This window comes from Nycticebus coucang, chromosome 16 (assembly GCF_027406575.1).
Source record: "Nycticebus coucang isolate mNycCou1 chromosome 16, mNycCou1.pri, whole genome shotgun sequence".
NCBI lineage: Eukaryota > Metazoa > Chordata > Mammalia > Primates > Lorisidae > Nycticebus > Nycticebus coucang.
The window spans coordinates 75374796-75389626 of record NC_069795.1 but is presented as its reverse complement, the minus strand read 5'-3'; the positions used below and the strand labels follow the sequence as shown (position 1 = coordinate 75389626).

The following is a 14831-nucleotide window of genomic DNA, read 5'->3' as shown; positions in this document are numbered from 1 at the left end:
GACAGAGTCTCACTTTGGTTGCCCTTGGTAGAGTGCAGTGGCGTCACAGCTCACAGCAACCTCAAACTCTTGGGCTTAAGCAATTCTCTTGCTTCAGCCTCCCAAGTAGATGGGACTATAGGTGCCCACCACAATGCCTGGCTATTTTTAGAGATGAGGGCTCACTCTGGCTCAGGCTGGTCTTGAATCTGTGAGTTCAAGCTGTTCACCCACCTCGGCCTCCCAGAATGCTGGGATTACAGGTGTTAGCCACTGCACCTGTCCTGCTAATGATAATTTGAGAGATTATTCTGTGACAGTAAGAAAGATCAAGTGAGGAACATACTATCATTCCTGAGTTCTTAGAATATAGTTCTGGGTGTATATGAATGGAGAAGGGACAAGGTAATTGTTCAATGTCATCTCCTCATGTCCTGTTTGATAGAGATAAATTTTCAAGAAGGGAAAGGTGTTAGCAAATGGAATCAGAGAGGAAGAGAAGCATTTAATCTTGCCAGAGACCTTTAGCAGGGTAATTATTTAGTATAAACCAGAGTTTCCACCCCTACTGAAATCAAGCTGACTTACAGTTATGGTGTTCTTTGTGTCCAGTGAACTACAATTACTGCTGACTCTTGATATTTGAATGTGTGGTTTGCTTTTGGATTCCAAACCCCCATAGCTCATAAATCATTTGTTGAGCTCCTTACATCTCTGCCTTGAGTTCTGAGTTTGTAAACCTTTTACTCTCCTGATTGATTGAACTCTATAGACTCCCTGAATTCTACTTTATCCTTCTCATTCCCTTAGCTTACATCTGACAAATGCTACTTAGGATTCCTGAACTGTTACCTGAACGTCTATGCCACAATCTCTGATACATTGATTAAGACCCTAATTTTTGCTCTGACTTCTGAACCTTTCTCTTATCTGAGCTTATTGTTATGTCCTACAGTGATATATAATACTTTATTAAAAATAATTAGGCCTGGGCGGCGCCTGTGACTCAGTTGGTAAGGCGCCGGCCCCATATACGGAGGGTGGCGGGTTCAAACCCGGCCCGGCCAAACTGCAACCAAAAAATAGCCGGGCGTTGTGGCGGGCGCCTGTAGTCCCAGCTGCTCAGGAGGCTGAGGCAAGAGAATCGCTTAAGCCCAGGAGTTGGAGGTTGCTGTGAGCTGTGTGAGGCCACAACACTCTACCGAGGGCCATAAAGTGAGACTCTGTCTCTACAAAAAAATAAATAATAATAATTAGGCCTATTCCTTTTTCTGACCTGTTCTTATTGATTCACTTGAGCTGTGTAATTCAGCTATCTCTTGATAAACAGCCGGATAATGCTTCATCAGACTTCAATAACAGTTGTGTCTGAGGTCTGTCTGAGTTCTGTGGTGATTATGATATTGTTTGTATTTTTCTATTGTGGTAAGATAATTTAAAATTTTTTACTGCATTCTTTCATATTTTTCTACCTCTGGTTTGTATATTTAATTTTAAATTAGGCTTATGTAGTTTAATACAGAATTGATTTATCCATTATATGTCCTTAAAATGTAAGGGCCCCAAATTTTGCAATAAATAGAGCTAACCAGTAAAAAACCAAGTTATATGAATATATTTCAATGTGAAATTTATAGATTTAATTTTAAAAGTTAATTTTTCTATATTTAATTTTGATATTATGATAGTTCTGTTGGTAGCAAACCTTTTAAACTCATACTTTGACCATTTGTGGAAATAAAGTAATTGTGGTAATAATTTGATTCCTAGTAGTCTTTTTTTTTTTTTTGTAGAGACAGAGTCTCACTTTATGGCCCTCGGTAGAGTGCCGTGGCATCACACAGCTCACAGCAACCTCCAACTCCTGGGCTTAAGCGATTCTCTTGCCTCAGCCTCCCAAGTAGCTGGGATTACAGGCGCCCGCCACAACACCCAGCTATTTTTTGGTTGCAGTTCAGCCGGGGCCGAGTTTGAACCCGCCACCCTCGGTATATGGGGCCGGCGCCTTACCGACTGAGCCACAGGCACCGCCCCCTAGTAGTCTTTCTAAAGATTAAAATTGATATTATTTGGGGGCAGTGCCTGTGGCTCAAAGGAGTAGGGCACCCGCCCCATATGCCGGAGGTGGTGGGTTCAAACCCAGTCCCTGTCAAAAACTGCAAAAAATATATATATTATTTGAAAAAGTTTCAAAGAATTCATAGGATTTACAGAGAGTCTGACTGTGTATGGCACTGAGCAATTGAAGTGAGCTGTGTTACTAATTTAAACAAAATTCACAGGTTGGTGGGCTTTGGATACTAAGAAACTTGATATCACTTATTAGAGGAGATCCTTATCTTCCACGTGCTTCTAGGGTTACAGCTGAAGTCAAGCACAACATCACCAACACCGTGGTGTGCAGAGTGCAAGGGGAATGGAATAGTGTTCTTGAATTCACTTACAGCAATGGAGAGACAAAGTATGTGGATTTGACTAAATTGTCAGTGACAAAGAAGAGAGTAAGACCTCTGGAGAAGCAGGATCCATTTGAATCCAGGTATGTCTTCCTTCCAAGCATAAAGGAAAGAGTCAGAAGCTCTGTGTCTTAATCTAAATCTTTTCATTAACTTGTGACGTTGGCCAAGTCACTTCACCAGTTTCTATCAGCTTCCTCATATGTGAACTGAAATGGTTGGTTCAATCTGATGCCCCTTAAACCCCTTATCAGCTATGGGATTGTATAATATAAAGTCACATTTTAATAAAACTTAAACACTGTAAACTCAGCTAAAATATTAAAAACACTGTGGCTCAGTCGGTAAGGCGCCGGCCCCATATACCAAGGGTGGCGGGTTCAAACCCGGCCCCAGCTGAACTGCAACCAAAAAATAGCTGGGCGTTTTGGCGGGCGTCTGTAGTCCCAGCTACTCAGGAGGCTGAGGCAAGAGAATCGCTTAAGCCCAGGAGTTGGAGGTTGCTGTGAGCTGTGTGATGCCACGGCACTCTACAGAGGGCGATAAAGTGAGACTCTGTCTCTACAAAAAAATATATATATATATATTAAAAACATTTAGCTGTGAACATTTTCCTTGAAATCTTTGTGTGGATATATGTTTCCATTTTTCTTGGGTAAATACCTAGGAATGGAATTGCTGGATTATGTAGTGGTTTACTGTTTAACTTTTTTTTTTTTGGTTTTTGGCCAGGGCTGGGCTTGAACCCGCCACCTCTGGCATATGGGACAGGTGCCCTACCCGTTGAGCCACAGGCACTGCCCTAATGTTTAACTTTTTGAAAATCTGCCAGACTGGCTTGGCGCCAGTGACTCAAGCGGCTAAGGCACCAGCCAGATACACCAGAGCTGGGGAGTTTGAATCTAGCCCAGGCCTACCAAACAACAATGACAACTGCAACCAAAAAATGGCCAGGCATTGTGGCGGGCACCTGTAGTCCCAGCTACTTGAGAGGATGAGGCAAGAGAATCGCTTAAGCCTTAGGAGTTGGAGGTTGCTGTGAGCTGTTATGCCACGGAACTCTACCCAGGGCCATAGCTTGAGGCTCTGTCTGAAAAAAAAAAAAAAAGAAAAGTAAAAAAATATGCCAAACTATTTTCCATAACGGCTACACCATTTTGTATTCCCACCAGCAATGGATTAGTGTTCTAGTTTTTCCACATTCTCAACGTTTGTTATTCTGGTGTGAAATAATATTTCCTTGTGATTTCTTTTTTTTTTTTTTTTTTTTTTTTTTGCAGTTTTGGCCAGAGCCAGGCTTGAATCCACCACCCCCAGTATATGGAGCGAGTGCCCTACTCCTTGAGCCATAGGCACTGACCCATCCTTGTGGTTTTAATATAACTATATAAGGATGTTTCCATGTGCTTATTAGCTATTCGTCCATCTTTTTAGATGAATTGTGTTTTTATATGTTTTACCCAATTTTTTTATTGCGTTGTATTTTTTTTTTTTTTCACATTATTGCCCCTGGTAGAGTGCATGGCGTCATAGCTCACAGCAACTTCAAACTCTTGGGCTCAAGCAATTCTCTTGCCTTAGCCTCCCAAGTAGCTGGGACTATAGGTACCTGCCACAACGCCTGGCTATTTTTAGAGAGGAGGTCTCGCTCTGGCTCAGGCTGGTCTTGAACCTGTGAACTCAGGGGATCCACCCACTTGGCCTTCCAGAGTAGAGTTCTAGTAGAGTGCTCGGATTACAGGCATGAGCCACTGCATCTGGCCTGCATTGTATGTCTTAATGGTTTATATAATAGACGTTCTTTGTAAATTCTTTTTTTTTTTTTTGGCCAGGGCTGGGTTTGAACCTGCCACCTCTGGCATATGGGACCGGCACCCTACTCCTTGAGCCACAGGTGCCGCCCTCTTTGTAAATTCTTTACACAAATCTTTTATTAGGTATGTAGTGGGTCTTTTTTTTTTTTTTTTTTAGACAGAGTCTCGCTATGTTGCTTTCAGTGGCATCACAGCTCACAGCAACCTCAAACTCCTGGGCTTAAGCGATTCTCTTCCCTCAGCCTCCCAAGTAAGTGGGACTACAGGCACCCGCCACAACGTCCGACTATTTTTTTGTTGCAGTGATCATTGTTGTTCAGCTGGCCCAGGCCGGGTTCGAACCCGCCAGTAAACTCGCCAGCCTCGATATACGTGACTGGCACCACAACCACTGTGCCATGGGTGCCGAGCCTATTAGGTATGTGTTTTGCAAATATTTCTCCTAGTCTGTTGCTCCTCTTTTCATTTTCTTAAAGGTGGTTTTTACATCATAAAAGTTTTTAATTTTGATGAGGTGGGATTATCAATGTTTTTTTTCTTTTTTTATAGAGACAGAGTCTCACTTTATGGCCCTCGGTAGAGTGCCGTGGCCTCACACAGCTCACAGCAACCTCCAACTCCTGGGCTTAAGCGATTCTCTTGCCTCAGCCTCCTGAGTAGCTGGGACTACAGGCGCCCACCACAATGCCCGGCTATTTTTTGGTTGCAGTTTGGCCAGGGCCGGGCTTGAACCCGTCATCCTCGGTATGTGGGGCCGGCGCCCTACCGACTGAGCCATAGGCGCCGCCCAATCAATGTTTTTTTTTTTATGGATTATGGTTTTTGCTGTTATACCTAAGAAATCTTTGCCTAACCCAAAGTCTCAAAGATTTTCTCCTATATCGCCTAAAAGTTTTATTATTTTAGCTCTTACGGTTAAGTTTATGATCCATTTCAAGTTAATTTCTGTGTATAGAGTGAGGCAAGCGTCTTAGTTTATCTTTTTTACATGTGTATATCCAGTTGTCCAACAAACTATTCTTTCCAAAGAAGTACCTTGGCCGTTTTCTTTTGCTTGAGGTTTGTTAAGCTTCCCTCGCTCTCAGCTGTCCTGTGTATGCTGTCTAGGCAGTAAGCTAGAGCGCTCGTAGGACTCCCCTCGTTTGTTTCTTGATTCAAGTATGATTGTTGTGCATTGCCTTTTCTTCAACATTTGAAAATCTTTGTTTTATTATATTTTTTCCAGTTTCCTAGTTGATAAAGGCAGGAGAGTAAACTGGTTTTTACATTTCTTCATGTTTGGAAGCACAGGTGGCCTCACTTACATTTCAACCTTTGAAAAAGTGATTTCTCTTTTTTACCTGTTAACTCCTCGGTCTCCTAAAAATAAAAATATTGCTTGTGTAACTTGGAAAGATACGAATTACTTTTAACTTAAAAAGAAGCAGAAGCAATAGAATCTGGGAGATAAATATCTCCAGCATAGCATCAGCGTTCTTAGGATTTATAGGCATGAAATTATACACAGTTCTGAATTAGGAAATATAATACGTGAAACTTACTATAATTTTAAGTATGTCAATTCTATATAGTTATCTTTTAAAGAAAGCTTATAAAATACATGGTTTTTGGAATTCAGGCGATTATGGAAAAATGTGACAGACTCTCTAAGGGAATCTGAAATTGATAAGGCCACAGAGCATAAACGTACCCTGGAAGAACGCCAGAGGACTGAGGAGAGGCATCGTACTGAAACAGGCACACCCTGGAAGACCAAATATTTTATTAAAGAGGTATGTCACACATGTGTTCAGCCTAAAACTCATTACTTAGTGGGTTGCAGTTCAGCCGGGGCTGGGTTTGAACCCGCCACCCTTGGTGTATGGGGCCAGCGCCCTACTCACTGAGCCACAGGCGCCACCCTCATTACTTAATGGGAACGTTGGCTTACTAGGCTTTGTTGAATTGCTGTCACTTACACATCTTTAATTTTTTTTGTTGTTTATTTTGTTTTTTTTTTTTGGCCGGGGCTGGGTTTGAACCCACCACCTCCGGCATATGGGTCCAGTGCCCTACTCTTTGAGCCACAGGCGCCGCCCTACACATCTTTATTTTTAAAAGTAATCCAGATTAACCATGAACTTTCTCATGTGCTCTTCAAAATTTGTCAAAGTAAAATGGTTCACCAGTAGTTCAGGTAAAATATATTTGGGGTATTTAAATTGGCCACAAATGAGGCTAGGTACTGTGGCTCATGGCTGTAATCCTAGCACTCCAGGAGGCCAAGGTGGGTGGATTGCTTGAGTTCAGGAGTTCGAGACCAGCCTGAGCAAGAGCAAGCTCTACTAAAAATAGAAAAAGTAGTTGGGTGTTGTACCTATAGTCCAGCTATCAGGAGGCTGAGGCAGGAGGATCACTTGAGCCCACAAGACTGAGGTTACTGTGAGCTATGATGCCTGGGCACTCTACCCAGGGCAACAAAGTGAGACTCTATCTAAAAAAAAAAAGAAAATGCTATTTACCTTTTGTACCAGAGCTGAAAATTTGTGTTCACCCACAGGGACCACATTTTAAGGTAGACATGAAAAACTTAATTAGTTCTATAGAGGATAGTGAAGTGGCCAAGAAGTTTGGGTGTTTAGTTTGAAAAACAGAAAATTAAGGCCATTTATTACAAGTTTCTTAACAAATACATATTTTTATCAGATAGAAATTTTTTTTCCATACAAATAGCTGACTATAGCTAGGCACAAACTACCAGGAAGCATATTTTGGGACTAATATGAAAAGGAATGAAAAAATAAAAAGGAATTGTATAACAATCAAAACATCTATTAAATACATTAAATAAATACATCTTATAGTAATGTAGTTCCCATCAGTATACGTTGTGTATACATATACTCAGCCTCCCAGAGTGCTAGGATTACTTGCAAGAGCCACTGTGCCTGGCCAGTTTATTTCTCATTTCTTTTTTTTTTTTTTGGAGACAGAGTCTCACTATGTCACCCTCTGTAGAGTGCTGTGGCTTCACAGCTCACAGCAACCTCAAACTCTTGGGCTCAAGCCATTCTCTTGCCTCAGCCTCCCAAGTAGCTGGGACTACAGGCGCCCACCACAATATCTGGCTATGTTCTTTGTTGCAATTGTTGTTGTTTAGGTGGCCCAGGCTGGATTTGAACCTGCCAGCTTTAGTGCATGTGGCTGGTGCAGTAACCACTGTGCTATGGGTGCTGAGCCTCTCATTTATTCTTTATATGCCCAATACTTAGAACCTGTCTCCTCTAATTTTTTTAATCATACTTTGTGATGTTGGATAGACAGATGCAGAAAGTGGTAGCAAAATATGGCAATTGGCCGGTGGGGAACGTGTGGCCTTCTGATTTCAAGATTGTTCTTTTTTAAGCACCAAAAGAGGCAAAAAAGCTTATTCTTTCTTTGCTGCATCCCTTTTAATAGAAGGATTTGTTCTGTAAAATTTGGATTCAGTCAAAAGGCCAAACTTACGGACCAGGAAGGCTACAATTTTTTAAGGCCACCAGGTTTCCCACTGCTGAATGGTCTTGAGTAGCTGCCTAATGGAACAATAGATTGGAAATGCAGACCCAGATTTGGCCCCGTTTGGGTGGTAAGATATAAGCAAAGTTTCCTTCCTGAATGGTATGCCATGGCACAGTGATGCCGCAGATGGGTTTGAGGAGTGTCATGGTATTACTACCCTAAGCCTGTGGAGCAACCAGATTGTATCCTGTGTGTAGACTGTATTATGCACCATCACACATGAGAAATATTGTGGAGTACGAATGAGGCTAACAAGGGTGGCAGCCAAGTTAATAAATTATATATGCCTGTATGCTAAAAAATGATCACATTATTGAAAAGTAAATTTTCTTTTGTCTCACCTACTCAGGAGGCTGAGGCAGGAGGATCATTTAAACTCAGGAATTTGAGGCTACTGTGAGCTGGGCTGATGTCATGGCCCTCTAACCTGGGAACAGTGAGACTCTGTCTCAAAAAAAAAAAAGTCAATTTTGTCTCCCTGTTGGTCTTAAATAGAGTGTTAGACACGTAGTGAATGTTTTACAAATATTGTTATGAGTAACAAGGGCTCACTTGTTCGGCACCTTTCATTATTGCTGTCAGATTACAGACCAGTTAAGTGGAGGAATAAAGAATAGAGTCACTTTTAGTGTAAAAAAGGGATATAAGGAACCTGAGAAAGAATAAATGAATTAACTGAAAATGTTTCTAGTATCATTTAATCACACTCACCTCCTTTTCCTGACCATTTCTCACTGATATTTAAATTAAATAGATCTTCTGGGCGGCGCCTGTGGCTCAGTCGGTAAGGCGCCGGCCCCATATACCGAGGGTGACGGGTTCAAACCCGGCCCCGGCCAATCTGCAACCAAAAAATGGCCGGGCGTTGTGGCGGGCGCCTGTAGTCCCAGCTACTCGGGAGGCTGAGGCAAGAGAATCGCTTAAGCCCAGGAGTTGGAGGTTGCTGTGAGCTGTGTGAGGCCACGGCACTCTACCGAGGGCCATAAAGTGAGACTCTGTCTCTACAAAAAAAAAAAAAATTAAATAGATCTTCTATTTCCTCCCATTTGTTATTCATGTCCAATAGAATTTGTTGATTATATCCTCTTAAATGAATGTTTAAAATTTCTTGTCGTGGGCGGCGCCTGTGGCTCAGTGAGTAGGGCGCCGGCCCCATATGCCGAGGGTGGCGGGTTCAAACCCGGCCCCGGCCAAACTGCAACAACAACAACAACAACAAAAAAAAAAAAATAGCCGGGCGTTGTGGCGGGCGCCTGTAGTCCCAGCTACTCGGGAGGCTGAGGCAAGAGAATCGCGTAAGCCCAAGAGTTAGAGGTTGCTGTGAGCCGTGTGACGCCACGGCACTCTACCAAGGGTGGTACAGTGAGACTCTGTCTCTAAAAAAAAAAAAAAAAAATTTCTTGTCGTGGGCGGCGCCTGTGGCTCAGTGAGCAGGGCGCCAGCCCCATATACCGAGGGTGGTGGCTTCAAACCCAGCCCTGGCCAAACTGCAACAAAAAAATAGCCGGGCGTTGTGGCGGGCGCCTGTAGTCCCAGCTACTTGGGAGGCTGAGGCAGGAGAATCGCCTAAGCCCAGGAGGTGGAGGTTGCTGTGAGCTGTGTGACGCCACGGCACTCTACCGAGGGTAATAAAGTGAAACTCTGTCTCTACAAAAAAAAAAAAATTTTTTCTTGTCGTGGGCTGGGTGCGGTGGCTCATGCCTGTAATCCCAGCACTCTGGGAGGCCAAGGGGGGTGGATTGCTTGAGCTCACAAGTTCGAGACCAGCCTGAGCAAGAGTGAGACCCCATCACTAAGAAACTAGGTGGTTGTAGTGGCGCGCACCTGTAGTCCCAGCTACTCAGGAGGCTGAGGCAAGAGGATCTCTTGAGCACAAGAATTTGAGGTTACTGTGAGCTATGACACCACGGCACTCTACTAGGGGCAACAGAGTGAGACTCTGTCTCAAAAAAAAAAAATTTCTAGTCGTAATAAATTCAAGGACAGCTTTTATGGCATAGTGGACCATAATGGAGTCGGATACACTAAGTTGGAGGTTCAGGTCTTACTTTGAATAGTTTATTTACCACTTTTTTTTTTTTTTTTGAGACAGAGTCTCACTCTGTTGCCCTTAGTAGAGTGCCACGGCATCATCATAAGCTCATAGCAACCTCAAACTCTTGGGCTCAAGTACCCTCTTGCTTCAGCCTCCCAGGTAGGTGGGACCACAGGCACCAACCACAATGCCTAGTTGTTTTTTTAGAGACTGGGTCTTGCTTTTGCTCAGCTGGCTGCGAACTCCTGAGGTCAAGCAATCCACCTGCCTCAGCTTCCGTCAGTGTTGGGATTATAAGCGTGAGCCACTGTGCCCAGCCTATTGTTTACCACTTCTAAACTAAGCTTCTTTATCTGTAAAATGAGCTGGTCAGGTGGCACATCTTAAATTCTGAATCTGTCTAATATTCTGTATTGTTGTTTTCCCAAAAACCAGTTTAAGCGTTGAGAATTATTGACCAGGTGATTTAATATAAACAACCTAGTGGTTGCTATTGTTAAAGAGAAATTATTCTTATTGAAGGAAGACTTTATTAAAGACTGTTGCAGCAGGGGAAAGAGATTTAACTCATTCTGAATATAGTGGTAACGAAGTGGGGATTTATAGCCAATGGGCACTCTGAGGGAGTGGATGAAAAGTTAGAGGAATTTGGGTTAAGTATTAAGGGTCAGGGGTGAGAACTTTAATTAGATATCAAAGTTGTGGAATTCCCCCCCCCCTTTTTTTTTTAGAGACAAAGTCTCATTTTATCGTCCTCTGGAGAGTACCGTGGAGTCACAGTTTATAGCAACCTCCAACTCCTGGGCTTAAGCGATTCTCTTGCCTCAGCTTCCCGAGTAGCTGGGACTACAGGCACCCGCCGGAACTCCTGGCTATTTTTTTGTTGTTGCAGTTTGACTGGGGCTGGGTTCAAACCCACCACCCTCTGTATATGGGACCAGTGCCCTACCCACTGAGCCACAGTCATCACCCCCAAGTTGTGGGATTTTCAATAAACTGGTTCATCAGGATTCTTTTTTTGTGTGTGGTTTTTTTTTGGCCAGGGCTGGGTTTGAACCCGCCACCTCCGGCGTATGGGACCGGCACCCTACTCCTTGAGCCACAGGCGCCGCCCTCATCAGGATTCTTTACTAAAACTGGGCTTAGCAGGCCAAGGACAAAGCTTGCTCAAGAAGACAGTGCAAAGGAGCCTGACTGGTTTGGTCAAGGAGAAAGTCCTTGTGACAATGAGCCAAATAATTGCTGGTGTTTTTTGTTTTCGTTTTTTGAGACAGAGTCTTACTCTCTTGGCTTGGTAGAGTGCCATGGTGTCATAGCTCACAGCAGCCTCAAATTCCTGGGCACCAGTGACCTTCTTGCCTCAGCCTCCTGAGTAGCTGGGACTACAGGTGCCCATCACCATGCCTGGCTAATTTTTCTGTTTTTAGTTGATACAGTGTCTCGCTTTTGCTTAGGTTTGTCTTGAACTCCTGAACTCAGACAATCCACCCACATTGGCCTCCCAGAATGCTAGGATTATAGGCATGAGCCGCTGTGCCCAGCCCCTAATTGCTGGTTTTAAATCACTTTTGGAGAAAGGTAGAGTAAATATATTTTTAAATTTTTAAATATAAATATATAGAGGCAGGGCACAGTGGCTCATGACTGTAATCCTAGTACTCTGGGAGGCTGAGGCAGGTGGATTGCTTGAGTTCACAAGTTCAAGACCAGCCTGCACAAAAGTGAGACCCCCATCTCTACTACAATAGAAAAACTGAGGCAAGAGGATCACTTGAGTCCAAGAGTTGGAGGTTGAGCAAAGACACCAGGGCACTCTACTCAGGGTGACACCTTGAGACTCTGACCCCCCCCAAAAAAAAAAATTTGAAAGAGGCATGGGAGTTAAAGACAGAAGTTCAAATCTGACTTAACTTTGCTAGTCCCATAAAATGACCTCCTGTCTTTGCTCCCCTGACCTTAACTGCCAAGTTCCCACAGAGGATGCTGCTTTATCCATTTGCCCCGCAGTACTTCTTTTCTTTTTCTTTTATTTTTTTTATTTTTTGGCCGGGGCCGGGTTTGAACCCGCCACCTCTGGTATATGGGGCCAGCGCCCTACTCACTGAGCCGCAGGTGCTGCCCAGTACTTCTTTTCTTCACTGTGCTCTTCTGCCTTTGGTTCACTCTTTGACTCTTGCTTTGTCTCCTTGCAGCATCCTGTTTAAAGGAACCAGAGAGAACTAATGGTGGTAGAGTCTGGAAAGAAGCAAAAACAGCCCTTTGATTCTAGAGATACCAGTAGAGATAGGGAGAACAGCTAGTACCTTCATGACCATTTCTTTGTGATTCCCCTGTTGCCCTTAACTCCATGAGTGAGACTTAGTCTGTAGCATCTTGGCAAAATTAGCAGAATTGTTTCAAATGACTTTTGCAAAGTAAAATGCTCATGAGTTAGAAACCAGGTCCTCCTATACCATTACTTAATCGTAGCTAAACCACAAGCATTGTATGATGTTTTAAGCACAGAGACTTTATTTCTTCACAAAAACTCTTTTTAAAAATGTGAAAGTAGGCTCAGCGCCTGTGGCTCAAGTGGCTAAGGCTTCAGCCACATACACCTGAGCTGGCGGGTTCAAATCCAGCAAGGGCCTACCAAACAATGACGGCTGCAACCAAAAAATAGCTGGGCATTGTGACAGGTGCCTGTAATCCCAGCTACTTGGGAGGCTGAGGCAGGAGAATTGCTTGAGCCCAGGAGTTGGAGATTGCTGTGAGCTATAAAGCCACGGCACTCTACCCAGAGCGACAGCTTGAGGCTCTGTCTAAAAATACAAATAAAAATGTGAAAGTAGAATTCCATTTAAGTGAACGTATTGTTTCTGATTTTGAAAATGCTATATTAGGACAGTTCTTTAATTTTTCTACTTGTTTCAGGGAGATGGCTGGATTTATCACAAACCCCTCTGGAAACTAATTCCAGCAACACAACCAGCAGAGTGACACATGCTATCTAAGACTCAACCAAATGAGGTTCTTCACTGTTTACCCTAAATCCTCCCGGAATGGAGTCATTGCACTGAGTGACCTGCTTCCTGATTCCACAGACTGAAACTAGCTAAACATGAATGTACCTACTAGGGCACCGTAATACTGCAGCAAGACCAAAGTGTTAACGAAACACAATGGATCTCTCACCAAACTGTTCATGAGATGTGAGCAATACCATCTTAACATCTTTTATCTGAATTATTAGATGATTACTCTTTTATCTAGTTCTTGCTCCTAAAGCTAAGTTCGAATCCCCTATTTTTGCACGGGAGCAGCAGATATACACAACTCAGTGACATTGATTTCTTTATAGTGAAAAGTGAAGTCTCTGTTTCAGAGTTTGTGTTTTGCTTTCTGTCTATAACTGAAGTATTTACTGCTCTTATAAACCAACCAAGAGGAGGAAGAAGATGACCCAGAAGTGGATTCAGCCATTGTGCCTGAAATCAGTGTTAAAAAACAAAAATCAACCAGGTTGTGGTAACAAGGCATTCTATTTCTTCAAAAGACTTTGTGCCTATGTCTGAGGAACTTATCCATTATCCACCTCTGTTGGAACTCTCTTTTAAAAAGTATATTTATAAATTGATTAGAATTATAACCATGGAGAATTTTTTCTTCTGAGCATTTTAATATACTTGAAAACAACATTGACTTGAAAAATTTCAGAACATTTTTTCAATACCTAGTTTTATTAAATATTACACTTGAGGAACAATTTTTTAAAATGTATTCATGTCAATACAATGAGATTTTGGCCTTTCTCAAGAACTAAGGCATTAAGAAAATAGCAAATATTAAGAAATAAAACTGTTACTTTTTTCTTTATCTTTTTTTCACTTCTAGGTTAAATTCAGTATTATATGCTATCCCTCTGGATAGGTATGCTTTATCTTACCTCTGTTCACTCAAAAAACGAATGACTATTCCTTTTTGTCAGTAATTCAGAAGTTATATAACTGAGTGCATGTAAGGTATAGTTTTATTTTCTTTTCAAGGAAACTTAAATCTGAAGAAAGAGTATGAAATAAGATATCAGGAAGTTGTATTCAGGTACAAATCTTTTTTTAAATAAATATTTTATTGAGGTTGAAGAATTGCTGGCAATTAAAAGAATAGTGCTAATTATGACTTTCATCATTTATTCAAGTATTTATTGAGCACCTACTTATGGTGCTTAACACTTGTTACTACAAGCTACCTTAATTTTCCAGGAGTGGTGCCTTACTCTATTTCTTCCAATATGGTCTTCCAATCAGTGTGTGTAAGTAACATAACCTGTTCTTCATCAGCCAGTGTAGATGGCTGTGTCTGTTGCATCATCATAAGAAGTTTAAACTTTGTGCTCTGATAAATTGTGTTCTGTGAGAGAGGTTAATAGGGTGAAAACAGCAAAACAATAATTTTTTTCAACAATTGTAAATTATAAGAAAAAGTTGGTTTGTGTACAACCATTTTAATGATTACCTTGTTCATTTTTGCTGTGAAATGCACTGAAAATTTTCAAAACAAGTTATAGTTCATGTGTTGGGAAAATTAAAAAATAATAAAACTAGAGAACAACGATACCTTTGTCTGTTTCATGAATGAAGAGAAATGGAAAGTTTATAATTAGAGAGTTATAGCTCTGTTCACTTGGGAGGGGCAATGATTTTTCTCTTTAAGTCTTTATCTTCAGCAATCTTCAGCTGTTACAAAGTAAATTTAGTGTTTTTAGTGGTGGGAGCCTGTAGTCCTGGATACTTTGTAGGACTTTTTTTTTTTTTTTTTTTGTAGAGACAGAGTCTCACTGTACCGCCCTCAGGTAGAGTGCCGTGGCATCACACAGCTCACAGCAACCTCCAACTCCTGGGCTTAAGCGATTCTCCTGCCTCAGCCTCCGGAGCAGCGGGGACTACAGGCGCCCGCCACAACGCCCGGCTATTTTTTGGTTGCAGTTTGGCTGGGGCTGGGTTTGAACCCGCCAACCTCGGCATATGG

The 14831-nt window shown here is 42.2% G+C and overlaps 1 protein-coding gene across 2 annotated transcripts in view; it reads left to right on the top strand.

Moving 5' to 3' along the window:
• OSBPL11 (oxysterol binding protein like 11) overlaps window positions 1–14414 on the top strand; it is a 113242-nt gene extending 98828 nt beyond the window's left edge. The window contains exons 11-13 of one of the 2 annotated variants that reach the window (XR_008374870.1): window positions 2336–2518; window positions 4553–4667; window positions 5868–6004. Coding sequence is in view for 1 of the 2 variants with exons in the window: in XM_053564499.1 (XP_053420474.1) it covers window positions 2336–2518; window positions 5868–6021; window positions 12738–12803 (403 nt within the window). In the remaining variant the exon portion in view is untranslated. Of the gene's footprint in view, window positions 1–2335; window positions 2519–4552; window positions 4668–5867; window positions 6022–12737 lie in introns of those variants that run through there. The other variant, XM_053564499.1, reaches the window with a different exon arrangement.
• Window positions 14415–14831: the final 417 nt, after the last annotated feature.